This window comes from Coloeus monedula (genome assembly GCF_965178545.1).
Source record: "Coloeus monedula genome assembly, chromosome: W".
Classification (NCBI taxonomy): Eukaryota; Metazoa; Chordata; class Aves; order Passeriformes; family Corvidae; genus Coloeus; species Coloeus monedula.
In genome coordinates this window covers 28,711,443-28,726,199 of record NC_138821.1, presented here as the reverse complement: position 1 = coordinate 28,726,199, position 14,757 = coordinate 28,711,443, and the positions used below count along the sequence as shown (strand labels likewise).

General features: G+C 43.5%; 1 protein-coding gene across 1 annotated transcript; it reads left to right on the top strand.

Annotated features, from left to right (window-relative positions):
- The first annotated feature begins 5,702 nt into the window (after positions 1 to 5,702).
- Positions 5,703 to 13,779, top strand: LOC309584638 (transmembrane emp24 domain-containing protein 7-like). Its single transcript, XM_082300779.1, has 4 exons — positions 5,703 to 5,994; positions 7,093 to 7,338; positions 9,165 to 11,165; positions 13,107 to 13,779. Exons 1-3 carry the CDS (start codon positions 5,824 to 5,826, stop codon positions 9,399 to 9,401), a joined length of 654 nt encoding a protein of 217 aa, XP_082156905.1. The 5' UTR covers positions 5,703 to 5,823; the 3' UTR covers positions 9,402 to 11,165; positions 13,107 to 13,779.
- The last annotated feature ends 978 nt before the right edge of the window (positions 13,780 to 14,757 follow it).

Here is a 14,757-nt window from a genome sequence, read left to right as displayed (position 1 = left end):
ATTCGGAAACGGATACTGTAACACGCGTATCAAACAACGAGGCCCGTTTAAAAGAAATATATATGGACCGATTCTTGATAGATGTTTCAGAGATGTTTATTTCTCCAGCCGCATGGCCGGGGCTCTGCCGAGGAACTGCTGCAATCACGAGACCCGAGGGTCCTTGCCCACACAGGGGAACACAAAACAACCAATGGGGAACGAGGCTGACCAGGGGCTAGGGAAACCCCGTGTCTGCCCCCCAGAGCCCTTCTCCCAGAGCTACATGGCAGGGGGAGGGCCCCAACATGAAACCAGCTGGCAAAGGAGCTTGAGGACTGGAGAACCAGGAGGAGCCGTTCTCCAGTATGTTGATGACATCTTGATAGCAGCCAAGATGAGAGATGACTGCATAAAGCTCACTGTAAGTCTGTTGAACCTTTTAGGCCAAAGTGGATATCGGGTCTCAAAAGAGAAGGCACAGGTTGCCAGGGAAACAGTAGTATACCTGGGCCTGGAAATTTTCCATGGACATCGACAACTCATCAGAGAACGGAAGGAAGCCATCTGTCGACTTCCAGAGCCCCATACCGTAAGGGAGATGCAGGCCTTCCTGGGGATGGTAGGTTGGTGTCGCCTGTGGATATCAAACTACGGTATACTGGTAAGACCTTTATATGAGGTCCTTAAAGCAGCTGAAAAGGGGACAATCATGTGGACAGAGAATGCCAGGGCTGCATTTAAACAGCTGAAACATTCCTTGATGTCAGCCCCAGCTCTGGGGCTGCCGGACTTGACTAAACCTTTTGAACTCTTTACACATGAGCGACTGAATGTTGCTCTGGGGGTACTGGCACAGCACCTTGGAGATCAGCGAAGAGCTGTGGCCTATTTCTCAAACCAACTAGACAATGTAGCCCAGGGTTGGCCAGGATGCTTGAAAGCAGTGGCAGCAACAGTCCTTCTGATACAGGAGGCCCGTAAATTCACCCTTGGGCAGCACATTGTCGTGTATGTACCCCATGCAGTGATAAATGTGCTGGAGCAAAAGGGGGGACACTGGCTCTCCCCTAGAAGAATGCTCAAATACCAATCTGTGTTGTTAGAACAAGATGATATTACCCTAAAGACAACTTCTGTGGTAAACCCTGCGATGTTTTTATCATCCACATTACTTAACAGTGTGCCTGAGCATGATTGTTTGCAGACAATAGAGGAAACTTATTCCAGCAGACCAGACCTGAAAGATGTTCCTTTGAAGGATCCAGACTGGGAATTGTACACTGATGGGAGCAGCTTCATGAAAAACAGTAGGAGGATGACCTGTTATGCCGTAACCACCTCAGATAAAATCATTGAGGCAAAAGCCTTGCCTCCAGATGTATCATCACAGAAAGCTGAACTCATTGCACTAACGAGAGCTCTAGAACTGAGCGAGGGGAAGAAGGTGAAGATATGGACTGATTTCAAATATGCCTTCAGTGTTGTGCATGCTCATGGAGCTTTTTGGAAGGAATGTGGCCTGCAGACTGCTCAAGGTAATGAGGTTAAACATGCTAAACAAATTCTTGCACTTTTACAGAGCATTTGGAAGCCTACGGAAGTGGCTATCATGCATTGCAAGAGTCATCAAAAAGGGAAAACAGCCCCATAACTGGGAAATCATTTTGCTGATGAAACAGCCAGGGGGATTGCAGAAAAAGGCATTTTTGCAGTGGTACCACAGAAAGAGATAGATTTGTCATCATTTACCCCAAAATACGATCAGAGGGATCACAAATTAATTAAGTTCCTTAAGGCTGAAATCAAAGAAGGTGGGTGGACTGTTACCCCGGTAGGACAAGTTGTAGTTCCACCTCTGATCCTTCAGGAAATAGCCCAACGAGAGCATGAAAGTATCCAGTGGGGAACAGAAAATCTTTTAAAACATTTGAGGAAAGTAGTGATAGGGAGAGGAATGACTGATATTGTACAATCTGTAACAAGCAAGTGTGAAACCTGCTGTAAAAACAACCCTGACACAAGCAAGAGAGTTGTGTTAGGAGTGACAAAGACAGGAGATCTCCCAGGAGATTATTGGCAAATAGATTTTGCTGAGATGCCACGCAAAGAGGAATGCAGGTATATACTGGTACTGGTTGACACCTTCAGTGGATGTCCTGAGGCTTTCCCCTGTCGCACCAACACAGCAAAAGAAGTAGTGAAAACTTTTCTCAATCATATAATGCCAAGATTTGGGGTTCCTTTGGGAATGTCATCAGGTAGGGGACCACATTTTTTTGCAACGGTGGTTGGGGAAGTTAGAAGGATTTTGGGACTTGCCTGGGACCTGCACACACCATACAGGCCCCAGGCAAGTGGTAAAGTTGAACGCATGAATGGGACCCTCAAATCCCAGATTTGCAAAATTTGTCAAGAGACATCCATGACATGGGTTCAAGCCCTGCCTATAGCCTTGCTGAGAGTCCACATACAGCCAAGGAGAAGGGACAACATCAGTCTCTATGAAATATTATATGGCAGGCCATACCAAGTTCCACATATCCCAGGGGAAATTCATATGAGAGGTAAAAATGATTTGCAGAAGTATTTAATGGCTCTGAGTTCCACTTTGCAGAAGCTCCAGAGATTCGTCGTGTTATCCAAACCAATAGGATTGGACACACCTGCTCATCCATTCCAGCCTGGAGACTGGGTCTACATCAAGTGGTGGGACAGCGACCCCTTGCAAGCCAAGTGGAGGGGACCATTCCAAGTTTTGCTGACCACTTTTACTGCGGTCAAGGTTGCTGGCAAGGGACCGTGGATTCACTACTCCAGGGTGAAGAAAGCTTCTGCTCCCGAAATCACCAAGAAGACAGAGACTGATACAAATCAGAAAGATGCAGTTTAACCTGTTTTTTACATGTTTGCCCAACTGGTAACCATGGTTCAGGGTTCACCCCATGATTTGCATAAGACTGTGGTCCAAAATGTGTCCAAAATTCTTAATAAGAGCGATTGCTAGATCTGTACTCCGTTACCACCCCTAGATAGGAAGGGTCACTGGCCACTGATTGGCATTTTAATGGAAGAGAACCGCACTGAAACGTGGGAACCAATTAATAGCACCCTTCTTCCCCCCATACCCCTGAATGGCCTGGTAGAGCATGCAAACTATACGGTTCCTTGTGCAATTGTAAACGCCACAGGAAAAGCCGTTCTTCCTTCATATTGTCATAAGACCCATTTCAGGGAAATAATAGACCCAAGAATTGCGGCAAAGATGAAATTGACAGGGTGGAGACTGGCTCAGCCATTTGGGATAGGGTTGTATTGGATATGTGGTGATAAGGCCTGGAAAATTATGCCCATGAACAAAGACCAGGCTTGTGCCATTGGGGCTGTGGTCCCAAATATAACAATATTTGACCATCTTGAAAAACCAAATGAGAGGAGAAAAAGATCTCTTAATCCCCTCATTGAACGTCCCACACTTTTCCATAGCATAATCAGAGCCCTCGTACCCGCTTACAGAGTGATTGAACTGGGGAGAGCAATTGTAAACATCTCTGCCGTCATTGAACGTATTGAGCAGCATACTGCAGATGCAATTTCAGCCTTACAGGAGGAAGTTGACAGTCTGTCCTGTGCAGTTATGCAAAACAGGATAGCTCTCAATTTCATACTTGCTGCACAAGGAGGTGTATGTGCTATTGTCAATACCACCTGTTGTTCTTATGTGGACCAAAATGGAAGAATTAAGAAAGATTTGGATGAAATTTGGAAGGGAACTCAAATTCTACATGAAGTAGCTTCCAGAAATAACACCTTAAAATTTGATCATATTTTGGATACCTTCACCTCATGGTTACCAAACTGGGCCTGGGTAAAAGAAATATTCATAATAGCTGTAATTGTAGTTATTATCTGTGTAAATAGCCTGTGGAGCAGCCGGTTGTGTAAACTGGTTCTGCGGGTAAAGAATAGAGTAGAGTAGAGACTAGACAAGGTAGAGTTTTGTTAGTCTCTAAAAGCGGGGAAATGATGCCATGAAGATTTTTTGCCTTTTCTTTTATACCCCTGTTATACCTTTTTACAACTTCTGTATTCCCAGTGCTTTTTACCTACATTCTTGGACTTGTTTGTCAAGCTAAGAGACTAAACATTTTAGAAGCTTCGTAGCTAGGGATCAGTGTGCCCCAGACCCCAAGGTCCTCTCCAGAACACATTCTGTAAACTAAGATAGAACCATCCAGGGGAAGGTTCCTTGGGGAGGGGGGCTCACTTGAGCCTCTCATTGGGGAATCTTTGATAGATATGCTAATTAGTAAAACCTATAATGTTATACCCGATCTTTTGGGGCATATTCGGTGGGGTGCATCTCGATGCATATGACCTGGACGTGTGCACCTAAGTATCCTTAAAATAAATACCAAGGTAAAATCCCTTCTCCCCTTCTAACCGTGTATGACTCTTGATTTTAAGACCAGGAAAAGGCATCAAGGTGCTATGGTTTAAACCTGGTAGACATCTAAGCACCACACAACAGCTTGCTCTCTCTCCCCACAGTGGGATGGGGGGGATAATTGGAAGGGTAAAAGTGCAAAAACTCACGAGTTGAGATAAAGACAGTTTAATGAGAAGAAAAAAATAAAGGAAGAAAACCCCCAAAACAGCAAATAAAACCAAACCAATAAAAATGAGTGATGCAAAAAAACCCACCCCCAATTGCTTACTGTCAGCTGACTGATGCCCAGCCAGTACCCAAGCAATGGCAGCCCCAGAAAACACCCCCCCCCCTCAGTTTATATACTGGGCATTACATTTTATGGTATGGAATATCCCTTTGGCTAGTTCAGGTCAGCTGCCTTGGCTGTGCTCCCTCCCAGCTTCTTGGGCACCTGCTCACTGTCAGAGCATGACACACTGAAAAGTTCTTGAGTAAGCACTACTGAGCAACAGCCAAAATATCAGTGTGTTATCAACATTATTCTCATACTGAATCCAAAACACAGCACTGTACCAGCTACTAAGAAGAAAATTAACTATCCCAGCCAAAACCAGGACAATCTCTCTGAAGCACTTAATGTTAAATTACATAGAAAGTTGGGACTCCAACTCTGAAATTCAACCCTGTATGTTCAGTAACTCAAAGATATAGAGAGAGACAGTACTTAAGATACTTTTCACTTGCATTTAGAGAAGAGTCCGCTATTTCATCTCTAAATTGTCTTATGGGAATTTGAAAACCGTTTAGCCCCTGGATAGTTGCATACAATGGACATAGAGACAAAAGTTTTGATGTATTGGGGAACCTGGACTGTGTGGTGCAGGTATGACAGAGAGGAATTAAAATAAAAATTAAATTAGCTATATAATCTGAGTACCCCTCAGCACAAAGCCGGAATAAGCAGGCCTCGCGCGTGCACCTATGGTACCTCTGGTGCCGTGGGGTCATCCCTGTGAACGTGGACACCATGTCGGCTCGCTGGTGTCACGGCCGAGACCGAGCCTAGGGCCCAAGGCGATGCCGGACCGTCATGCTCCCTGATAACCGTTTCCAGGCAGCAAACGCGCAACTGCGCCCGGGAGAGGCAGGGAGCACTCCCTTCTACGATGAACACCACGTCTATAAAACTATGAGGGCTCACCCGGAAGAGCTTCTGTAAGGGCGGTACTAGGCGCCGTGGTTGCTCTTGAGAGCACAGCGCTTTTCCTCAGGTTTCTCCGTTGTGATCGGTTGGCACCGCAGACATCTTCCTCCGGGCTCTGCGCCTGCTGGCCTCCGATGCGGGGCTGCCCTCTTTCCGCCTGGCTCAAACTCTGTTACTATTAGTTCTATTAGTCCACACTGCACGCTGAATGATGTTTTTACGGGGCTACGGAATTGCGGGACCGTGGGGGTGGCTGACGCTGCTCCTGGTAGCTTGCGCGGCACGGGCCTCCGAAATCACTTTCGAGCTGACTGACAACGCCAAACAATGTTTTTACGAGGAGATTGTCCAGGGCACTAAATGCACCCTCGAATTTCAGGTACTCCGTGCTTCCCTCGGCCCCCGGGGACTCTCTTGTTATTTCACTTTTGCCGTTAGTATTAGGAGTTTAATACCGATATAAATTGGTGTGCACTAAAACTATGTTATGCAAACAGCTTATCTGAAATGTTGCTTCTGATGCTTGGCGCCTCTGAACAAATCTTTATAGTATGTGGTTGAATAGATATTTACATATTTCAAATAATATGTCTGTTATTTTAGAAAGCTTCTGTATGTATATAAAACGGATGTGCTTGTGGATAGAAGTTTCTTCATCCTTTAGGATGCTTTATCTTAAAGGCAAGAAGTTTGGAGCAAGGATTAAATTTAACTACTAGCCTGAGAGTTATCAGAATCACATTACAGAATAGTAAGCTATGAATACCTAAACTGCCAGTTGCTCTTGTAGTGGAGAAAGGATAGCTAGTGTGATTCTACAGAAGAACGTGCTATGGATCAACAATAATCAAAGACTGAAAATTCTCATAATCATATGAAGTTTTGAGTTACTTGTAGGTATAATTTGAACATGCTAGTGTTGAAAAGAATTACTGTCATTTATTGTGCAGGAGTAAGGCAGCATAACCTCCAGAACACTGCTCTGTTGATGTGATGAGTCAGGCTGTAATACCTGTTCTACTGAACATATGCCATTTCTGCAACATAAAGCAGCTTGACCTAATAGGCTAGTTAGACAGTTTAGGTCATACATAAAATAGCTGGTTTATTGATTTTGGCAGTCTCAACTTGCTGAATAAATTGTATGGATGGGCTTGTGGATATAGTAAATTACTAATTTATTGCAGTAATGTCTGCCCCATCAAACTTCATCTACTCTAGCTTTTGCTACAGTACTAGTATCTCAAAATGAAGTAACTAGTTTCCTTCATAAACTGTTAGAAAACATAGTTGACATTACATATACTCAATTTAAAAAAAAACTTATTTCTAATTGTTCTGTCTCATAGGATGACGATTTTTTCAAACTTGATAGATTTATAAATTAATGCATTTTAAAACATTTGTCAGATCAAACAATTTGCAATGCTAGCTGGATGTCTGTTCTGTTTAAGACAATTTCTTGGATTTTTTTCAGGTGATCACTGGAGGTCATTATGATGTGGACTGTCGGTTGGAAGGTCCTGATGGTGCTGTATTATACAAAGAGATGAAGAAACAATATGATAGTTTCACATTTACTGCATCCAGAAATGGAACATACAAATTCTGCTTCAGCAATGAGTTCTCTACTTTCACACACAAAACCGTGTACTTTGATTTCCAGGTTGGAGAAGATCCACCACTGTTTCCTAGTGAGAACAGAGCAACTGCACTTACTCAGGTAAAATATTGTGTTTGACAGTAACTGTTAGGTGGAGGGAATGTTTTTCAAATTCAACTGCATTAGATATCTATATTGCTCTTGAAAATGAATGGGTCAGAGCTTCTTTAAAATAAACCCTCTTACTAAAAGTGAACCTTTTCTGAAAATTAGGATTTATAGAATGCAGAGTTGAGGAGGATTTACCAAGTGATTAAGTGGAAATTAGGGAAAATATAGTGCCCTGGAGTTTAAGGGAACTTTTTAATGCCATGGTTCTATGTCTATGGAAGTGTGGATTTTATAAAGTGTTAAATATCAGTGCATCAGAGTTTTCAAAATTCCTGAACTTTGGAGAAACTTTGAGAACAATTTGGTTTTATATTGAAATAGTTTAGAGTCTTTTTTGAGGCGAAGACTTGAATGTTTCATCTCTTATATAGCTGTCACTTTTAAAATTGGAAAAGAATTTTAGCAAAATAAACAAATGAACAAAATGTCATACTTAACTGGCTTCTAGATATGTAATTTATAAGACACTTAAGTGGCAAAACAGTATTCATGCTCCAGACTTGTTTTCCTAATGTTTTTTTCTTTCTTCATAATTTTAGTTTTATGCCACTTCTGCCTAAACTAAATAAGCCAACTTCACTTGGAACAGTAACTTCATGAATTCTAACATTCTTATACTATAGTTGTTACCAAATTTCACTTTAAACAATCATGGGTACTGACTCTTACTTTCAGAAGATAAACCGAAAATGGAAGAGGTTTATGTTTAAAAAAGATCTAGGTCTTGGAAAGCCTGTAGTATGTATATTGAAAAGGTTTAAGATTTTTCATGTTAGAAAACAGAATGTGATTTTTATGAAAGATGACACATTTAGTTGGGCAATTTGGTCTTGAGTGTTTATTTTATGAATATGGTAGGGAGCATCCAGGAACACTGAAAGATAACAGTTGTCCTTTATCTAATCACTTTTTACATATGTGACTAATATAAGGATCTCCTGCCAAAAGAACATATTGAGGTCAGCAATCTAGATTTCAGGCTTTTGGGAAACTGAAGTATGGGTATTATGTGATGAAGAATCACATACTTCTGAAATCTAAAAGTGTTTTAATATCTACTATGCAAATCTTAATGATATAAAAGCTTACTAGCTATCCAAATCTCGAGAAAGATTTACTGCTTGTTTTACTGGTGTATGTGGAATTGGCAAATGTTGGATCACTGGCATATTTCAATACAGTGTTTACTTTTGAACCCAAACATGCATGAATTTTAATATTCAGTTTCTGGCTCTTAGAGTGCATCACTGTATTACATCTGCAGTTTTGCGCACTTTGGTACTTAGTCACATTCCTGTGTGTAAAACTTGATTAATATATTAGATTTATAGTATTGCAGTCTGACAGTGGACTGAGATAATCTTTCATTTGTAAAGCTATGTGATGTTACAGTGGGGATTCTGTAACACAATGTATCAAACAAGGAGGCCCATGGAAAAGAAATATATATGGACGGATTCTTGCTAGATGTTTCAGAGAGATGTTTATTTCTCCAGCCGCATGGCTGGAGCTCTGCTGAGGAACTGTTACAGTCATGGGACCAGAGGGTCCTTGCCTGCACAGGGGAACACAAAACAACCAATGGGGAACGAGACTGACCAGGGGCTAGGGAAACCCTTTGCCTCCTCCCCAGGGCCCCTCTCCCAGGGCTACATGGCAGGGGGGAGGGACCCCAACAATGTGAATCCTAATTTTAATTACCAAACCACAGAACTTCACAGAACAAACATTAGAAGAGTTCTTAATTGAGCATGTGTATTTATTTGCTTCTCTAGATGGAGTCTGCGTGTGTTTCAATTCATGAAGCTCTGAAGTCTGTCATTGATTATCAGACTCATTTCCGGTTGAGAGAAGCACAAGGCCGCAGCAGAGCAGAGGATTTAAACACAAGAGTAGCCTATTGGTCAATAGGGGAGGCAATCATTCTTCTTGTAGTTAGTATTGGGCAGGTATTTCTCCTCAGAAGCTTCTTCTCAGATAAAAGAACCACAACAACCCGTGTTGCATCATAACTGGTAATGATAATGCTTCAGGTCATTGTGCTATTCACTTGTGAAATTACCGTTCTCCAATTAATTGTAAGGGCAAAGAACTTAATATATGAAACATCTAAATGTCTACCCCTCCTTATTGATTAAAAACACAAAACGTAACCCAAAAGTTATGAAAGGGACACCCAATTTGAAATATAGAGTAAACTTAATATTTTCTGATACTTGTATTAAATATCTGGCAATGACCACCCTCTCTTTGGTTTTCCTGATTTTAATCCAAATTGAGTTTGACTTTACTGATATGATTGCCCATCTGTGCTATAATGCTTTAAAAGAACCTGCCAATCTAGTGTCTGATGTGAAAGACAATACTCATGAAAATTTGATTTTACTTGAATTTTCAGGCTGTGTTGGATTATAAACAAGCTAATGTGATGGACTGTAGTTGTGAGATGTATTGCACTGTTTTGATTTGCTGTAACAACAAAAAAAATCCAATTATATCCTTTGCTTATCTGTAAAATTGTTGCACGCTTGATACTACATATTGGTGCAAATTCTCCACCTGCCTGGTAAATCTCCACCTTCAAAACCTGCTAAATTTTATACTTGAGTGTATTTGTCTAAACACACACTTTTCTACATTAAAATATAATGCATTTCTTCTTTTACAATGTTTTACTAAACAACTTCTAAACTACCTGAGAAACATGCTTTCTCTATTTAAAAAAAATTAATCCTCAAGTTGTTTTTAAAAATGCAATAAAATGGGGACTATTGTAACTTTGTTACTGAAGCTATGCAATCTCTGTGCTAGTGCTGCTGCTTGTCACATTTAAGACCAGAGATAGTTTGTATTTTATCAAGCAGTACAGCACCAGCACCAGTTACATTGCATCCATTAGGGACATGCAAAGCTTTTAATTAAATTGTTTTCCTATTAAGAAGCCCATTTAATACTAATACTATATCGTGTGAGTGCTGTGTGCTTTATTTCCCTGTTTGGTGCACTGATACATTATGACCTTGTGCATGTAATTGCTACTCTTCTGTTATTGGTCAAAAATGTTTTAAATGTTTTGTGATATTGTTGGGGTTTTAGGAGCTCTCCTGTTTTTTTTTTCTGTTAAAGGAATTTTCCCCATATGTGTTGCTAGGGGGACAAATTACTGGGTACTTAAGAAAAAAAAAAGACCTACCCATTGGAGGTGGGGTGCATCTGGCTACTCTTCTGTTTCACCTGGGTGGCGGACAGTTGGTCCCTGGCGTTTGGACGGAGAGAGGCTGTTTCGTTGGCTGCTTTTCCTTCTGCCAGAGAAACCCCGGGATCCCAAGCCCTCCTTCCCTGCCCCGCTGGGAGCTGGGCCATGGCCGCCCTGCCCCGCCCTTGCTTCGAGCCTTCGCTGCGTTGTAGCCGTGCTTGCCCTGCCTGCCCAGACCTCCGGGGGGGTTCCCCGTTTGGATACATCGCATCTGCCACCCGGGATTTGTGCTCATCTCTGCCGCTCCAGCCTGCCGTTTCAGCCTGCTGTTACCGAGGGTCCAGCCGGACACCTGGATCGGCTGCCCAGGGGTTTGTGAAGCTTCTTTGTTCCATGCCTTCCCAGGATCCCAGGCCACCGGTGCCGCGTGCTCCCCGAGCTCGCTCCGGAGTGCCCCCTGCAGCCGCGGGGGAACCATCACACCTGCCCTGCTCACTGGGAGCCGCCAGCGCCCCTGCCGGCTGCGAGCGGAACTGCACCCAAGGGGAAAGGGCCTGACAGCCGAGAAGGCTGGGACTAGGTTTGTGATTGTTTGCTGTTACTGCCATAGTTATTGTTGTTTGTTTGACTTGTTATACACATATAGATATATAATAGTAAAGAACTGTTATTCCTATTTCCCACTTCTTTGCCTAAAAGCCCCTTGATTTCAAAATTATAATAACTTGGAGGGAAGGGGGGTTGCATCTGCCATTCCAAGGGAGGCTTCTGCCTTCCTTAGCAGACACCTGTCTTTCAAACCAAGACAGATATCTTTTTGGTAGATTTGTAGCTGCATTGCTTCCACTGTTCATATCTTTAGTTTATGTATTGTAATAACATCTTGGTTTATTTGGATGTGGACGATAGTAAATGTATGTACATACAAGTACCTTTAATTGAGCTAGTCAAAATAAGGAAAGTCATCTTCAGATGGTTCTGGAGGAATAAATTAACTTGGACCAGTTCTTAAGTGCATACAAACAAAACTAAGATTAAAAAATTTACCTACTAGCTCTAATTCAAAAATATTCCACTTAAACTAGTTTTCAGCAAGCAGAAAAAAATGCTACATTCTCATTAATTGCCTGTATTATTTTCCAGGAAAAAATTGACAGGATTTACACATGCACTTGGACACTGAATAATCGACCTAAGATGACCTAAGATGACTTTAAAATTGTGTGGTAGTTAAAAAAAATTCTCCTTGTCTCTATTGACAAACTTATAAACTACACTCTCAGAACTGAAAAAAAACTTTAACACTTCAAAAAATAGTTAAAAGGTAGCAGGGGTATTAAAAAGCTTAATATTGTATTCCAAATTATGTATAATGTCTTTCTATCTTGTATTGAACTTGGAATATTGCAGTTCCATTTTTGAGGTGCAAGCTTACCTGAAATTGTAACAGAATCTCAAAGATCAGAACACAAAAACTAGTGCTTTCTTTTTATGCTACATATTTGAAAATTGTATATATATTTTAAAATAAGTGATTGGATAGGATACAATAGAACACATGCTACCACTAACACTAGGTGAAAAAAATCACAATGCATTTATCTTTTTCTTTTTTTATTATTATTGTTTTGTTAAAGCTGCATATATGAAAATAATAGTTCAGTTAGTGGTGTGATATGCAACTAAATCACCCTGTGTTAAATGAGGTACAACTGTGTTTGAAGTTGTGAAAGGTTTCAACTATTCCTTTGATGTTTTATGTTTGCATAATGTGTTTTCATGTCCTGAAATGTTCATTGTTTTAGTTTGAGGTGGGGGGGGGGGGGAAGTTTGAATAAGACAAAAAGACCCTATGAATATTGTGGGGGGAAAATACAAATTAATCATAGAATGGTTTAGGTTGGAAGGGACCTTAAAGATCATCTGGTTCCAACCCCCCTACCATGGGCAGGGAATCTTCCACTACACCAGGTTACCTAGAGCCCCATCCAGTCTGGCCTTGAACACTTCCAGGAATGGGGAGGATACAACCTCTCCGGGCAACCTGTTCCAATGCCTCACCAGCCTCACAGTAAAGAATTTCTACCTAACACCTAATCTAAACCTCCCCTCTTTCAGTTTGAAGCCATTCCCCCTTGTCCTATCACTCCATGACCTTGTAAAAAGTCCCTCTCCAGCTTTCTTGTAGGCTCCCTTTAGGTACTGGAAGTTGCTATGAGGTCACCCTGAAGTTGAAGATACAAAAATGCTGCTAGCAAGGATTTTCTTGCTATTTTCTAAGTCCGCGAGAGACTTTTCTCTCACGCAGAAGAGGTAGCAGGGAATGTAAACAACCAAGCCACCTGCAACCTTGAAAAGTCTTGTTTATGGTATAGTAGAAAAATATTTTGACAATGGATGTTTTAGGATTTTAGCCAATCACCCCCAATGGGTGGCTGGTCCTTTGTCCAATTAGACTATGAAGAAAAAAGTCTATAAAAGAGTTTGTAAAATAATTAAATCAATCAATCTTGCTGCACAGTTCCTGCCTGCTGGATCTTCTCTCCTCCTCCTCCCTATGGCTGCGGGACATGGTGATATACCGTAGGAACCAGGCCTGTGGTAATATTTGGTGCTGCCTGACGTGATTCTGCACTCTCTGACGTGTCCTGCACGCTGTGAGCCAAGCCGAATTTCTCTAGAGGTACGCTGTTCCCCTTCCCCCCTGGGACCGGGAAGTCCGACAGGACTGAGAAATGGCGAACAGCGGCTCACAAACCAACGCTGTGGTACTGGTCTGGAAAGGTGTGTTTAGTATAATGCATACCTCCATTCCTGAGAACTCAGTTCGGGAATTATTAGACTGGGCTACTTTAAAAGGGATTTCCATGGACAGAGATACTGCCCTGGACTTTGCCTTATGGCAGGAACTCGGATGTGCTGTCCAACACGAGCTCCCGACTGGGGAGCCAGCAGCATTAGAATTATACAAAACCTGGCGTTCGTTATTTATTCTGCTGACAGCCCTTGACTGTGATAGCAGGGCTGGCTCGCCTATTTCGGTGATGAGTGAGGGAGGAATGTCCGAGGGGGACCCCGCGGACCGGGCTTCCGGGGCAAATGATGGTGGATTCGGAAAAACCCCCCCGGCTCCACAGGCAGAGCCTGCGCTGCCTCACCCTGCACAGTCGCAGGACTCCGCAGCCCCCAGGGACCCCGTGCCGGCAGAGGTGGGGGTGTCGGGGCAGTGGGAGGGCGCACAGCCTGCCTTACCGTTCAGCTCGGCGGCGGCCACGGCTTATCCAGGGCCGCAGATTAGCGGTTTAGCAACTTGGACCCCCAGAGCGGCTCCTAGCTCGGTTGCGTATGCACCTGGATCTAACTTCTTAGCAGGCGTAGCGCCGGGCGTGCCTGCTCTGAGACTGCCTGGCTGTGGTCCGCTGCCCTCCTTGGCGCTGGACTGTTCTGTGCAGTTGCAGAACCGAGCCATCGACCTTTTAATACAGCATCTGCCCTTGCTGACAGAGTTACCGAACCTGTCCCGAAGGATGGAGGACCTGTTCAGCTTGCTACTACAGCGAATGCCAGAGCCACCCTGCCGTGCGGGGCGCGCTGAGCCTGCACTGCCCGCACCACCCGTGCCACCCGCGGCTCCTAACCAGGAAACGGTGCAGCCAGTGGTGAACCTGGAAGCAGCGCTGCTGTGGGAAAACTCGGAAGTGGCGGTGGCTGAGGAGACGCGGCCGGGGGCGGCGGCGCTGGGCACGGCCGCAGAGCACGGGCCAGCTGCAGCGCCGAACGCGGCCGGGGAGCGAGAAACAGCAGCGATTTCGGCAGCGGCGCCGAACGCGGCCATGGAGCAAGGGCCAGCGGCGGCGCTGGGTGCGGCTGCAACACAAGGGCCAGCGACCGCGCCGAACGATGCCGCAGTGCAAGAGACAAGCGCGGCACTGGGGGGCGGCTGTTGCCCCAGAGATGGCAGGCAGCAGCTCCAATACCGGCTCGGTCGGGACCGGCCGAGACAGCATCCGGTAAAGAGGCTGCTGTTCAATCTGCAGCGCAGCCAACTGCAGTCTGTGCTGTCTGTTCTGCCTCTAGCGAACTTAGCTGTGAGAAATGAGACAACTCTTAAAAAGATTAATTTATTGAAAACAGGAAAAAATTGAAAAATTACAGAAATCAGAAAAATATAA

What these genes read in the sequence shown, in the direction of transcription:
- LOC309584638 (XM_082300779.1), top strand. Translation starts at nt 5,824, where the DNA reads ATGATGTTTTTACGGGGCTACGGAATTGCGGGACCGTGGGGGTGGCTG. An exon ending in AATGCACCCTCGAATTTCAG is followed by an intron (nt 5,995 to 7,092) that starts GTACTCCGTGCT and finishes GATTTTTTTCAG; the next exon opens with GTGATCACTGGAGGTCATTA. An exon ending in GAGCAACTGCACTTACTCAG is followed by an intron (nt 7,339 to 9,164) that starts GTAAAATATTGT and finishes TTGCTTCTCTAG; the next exon opens with ATGGAGTCTGCGTGTGTTTC.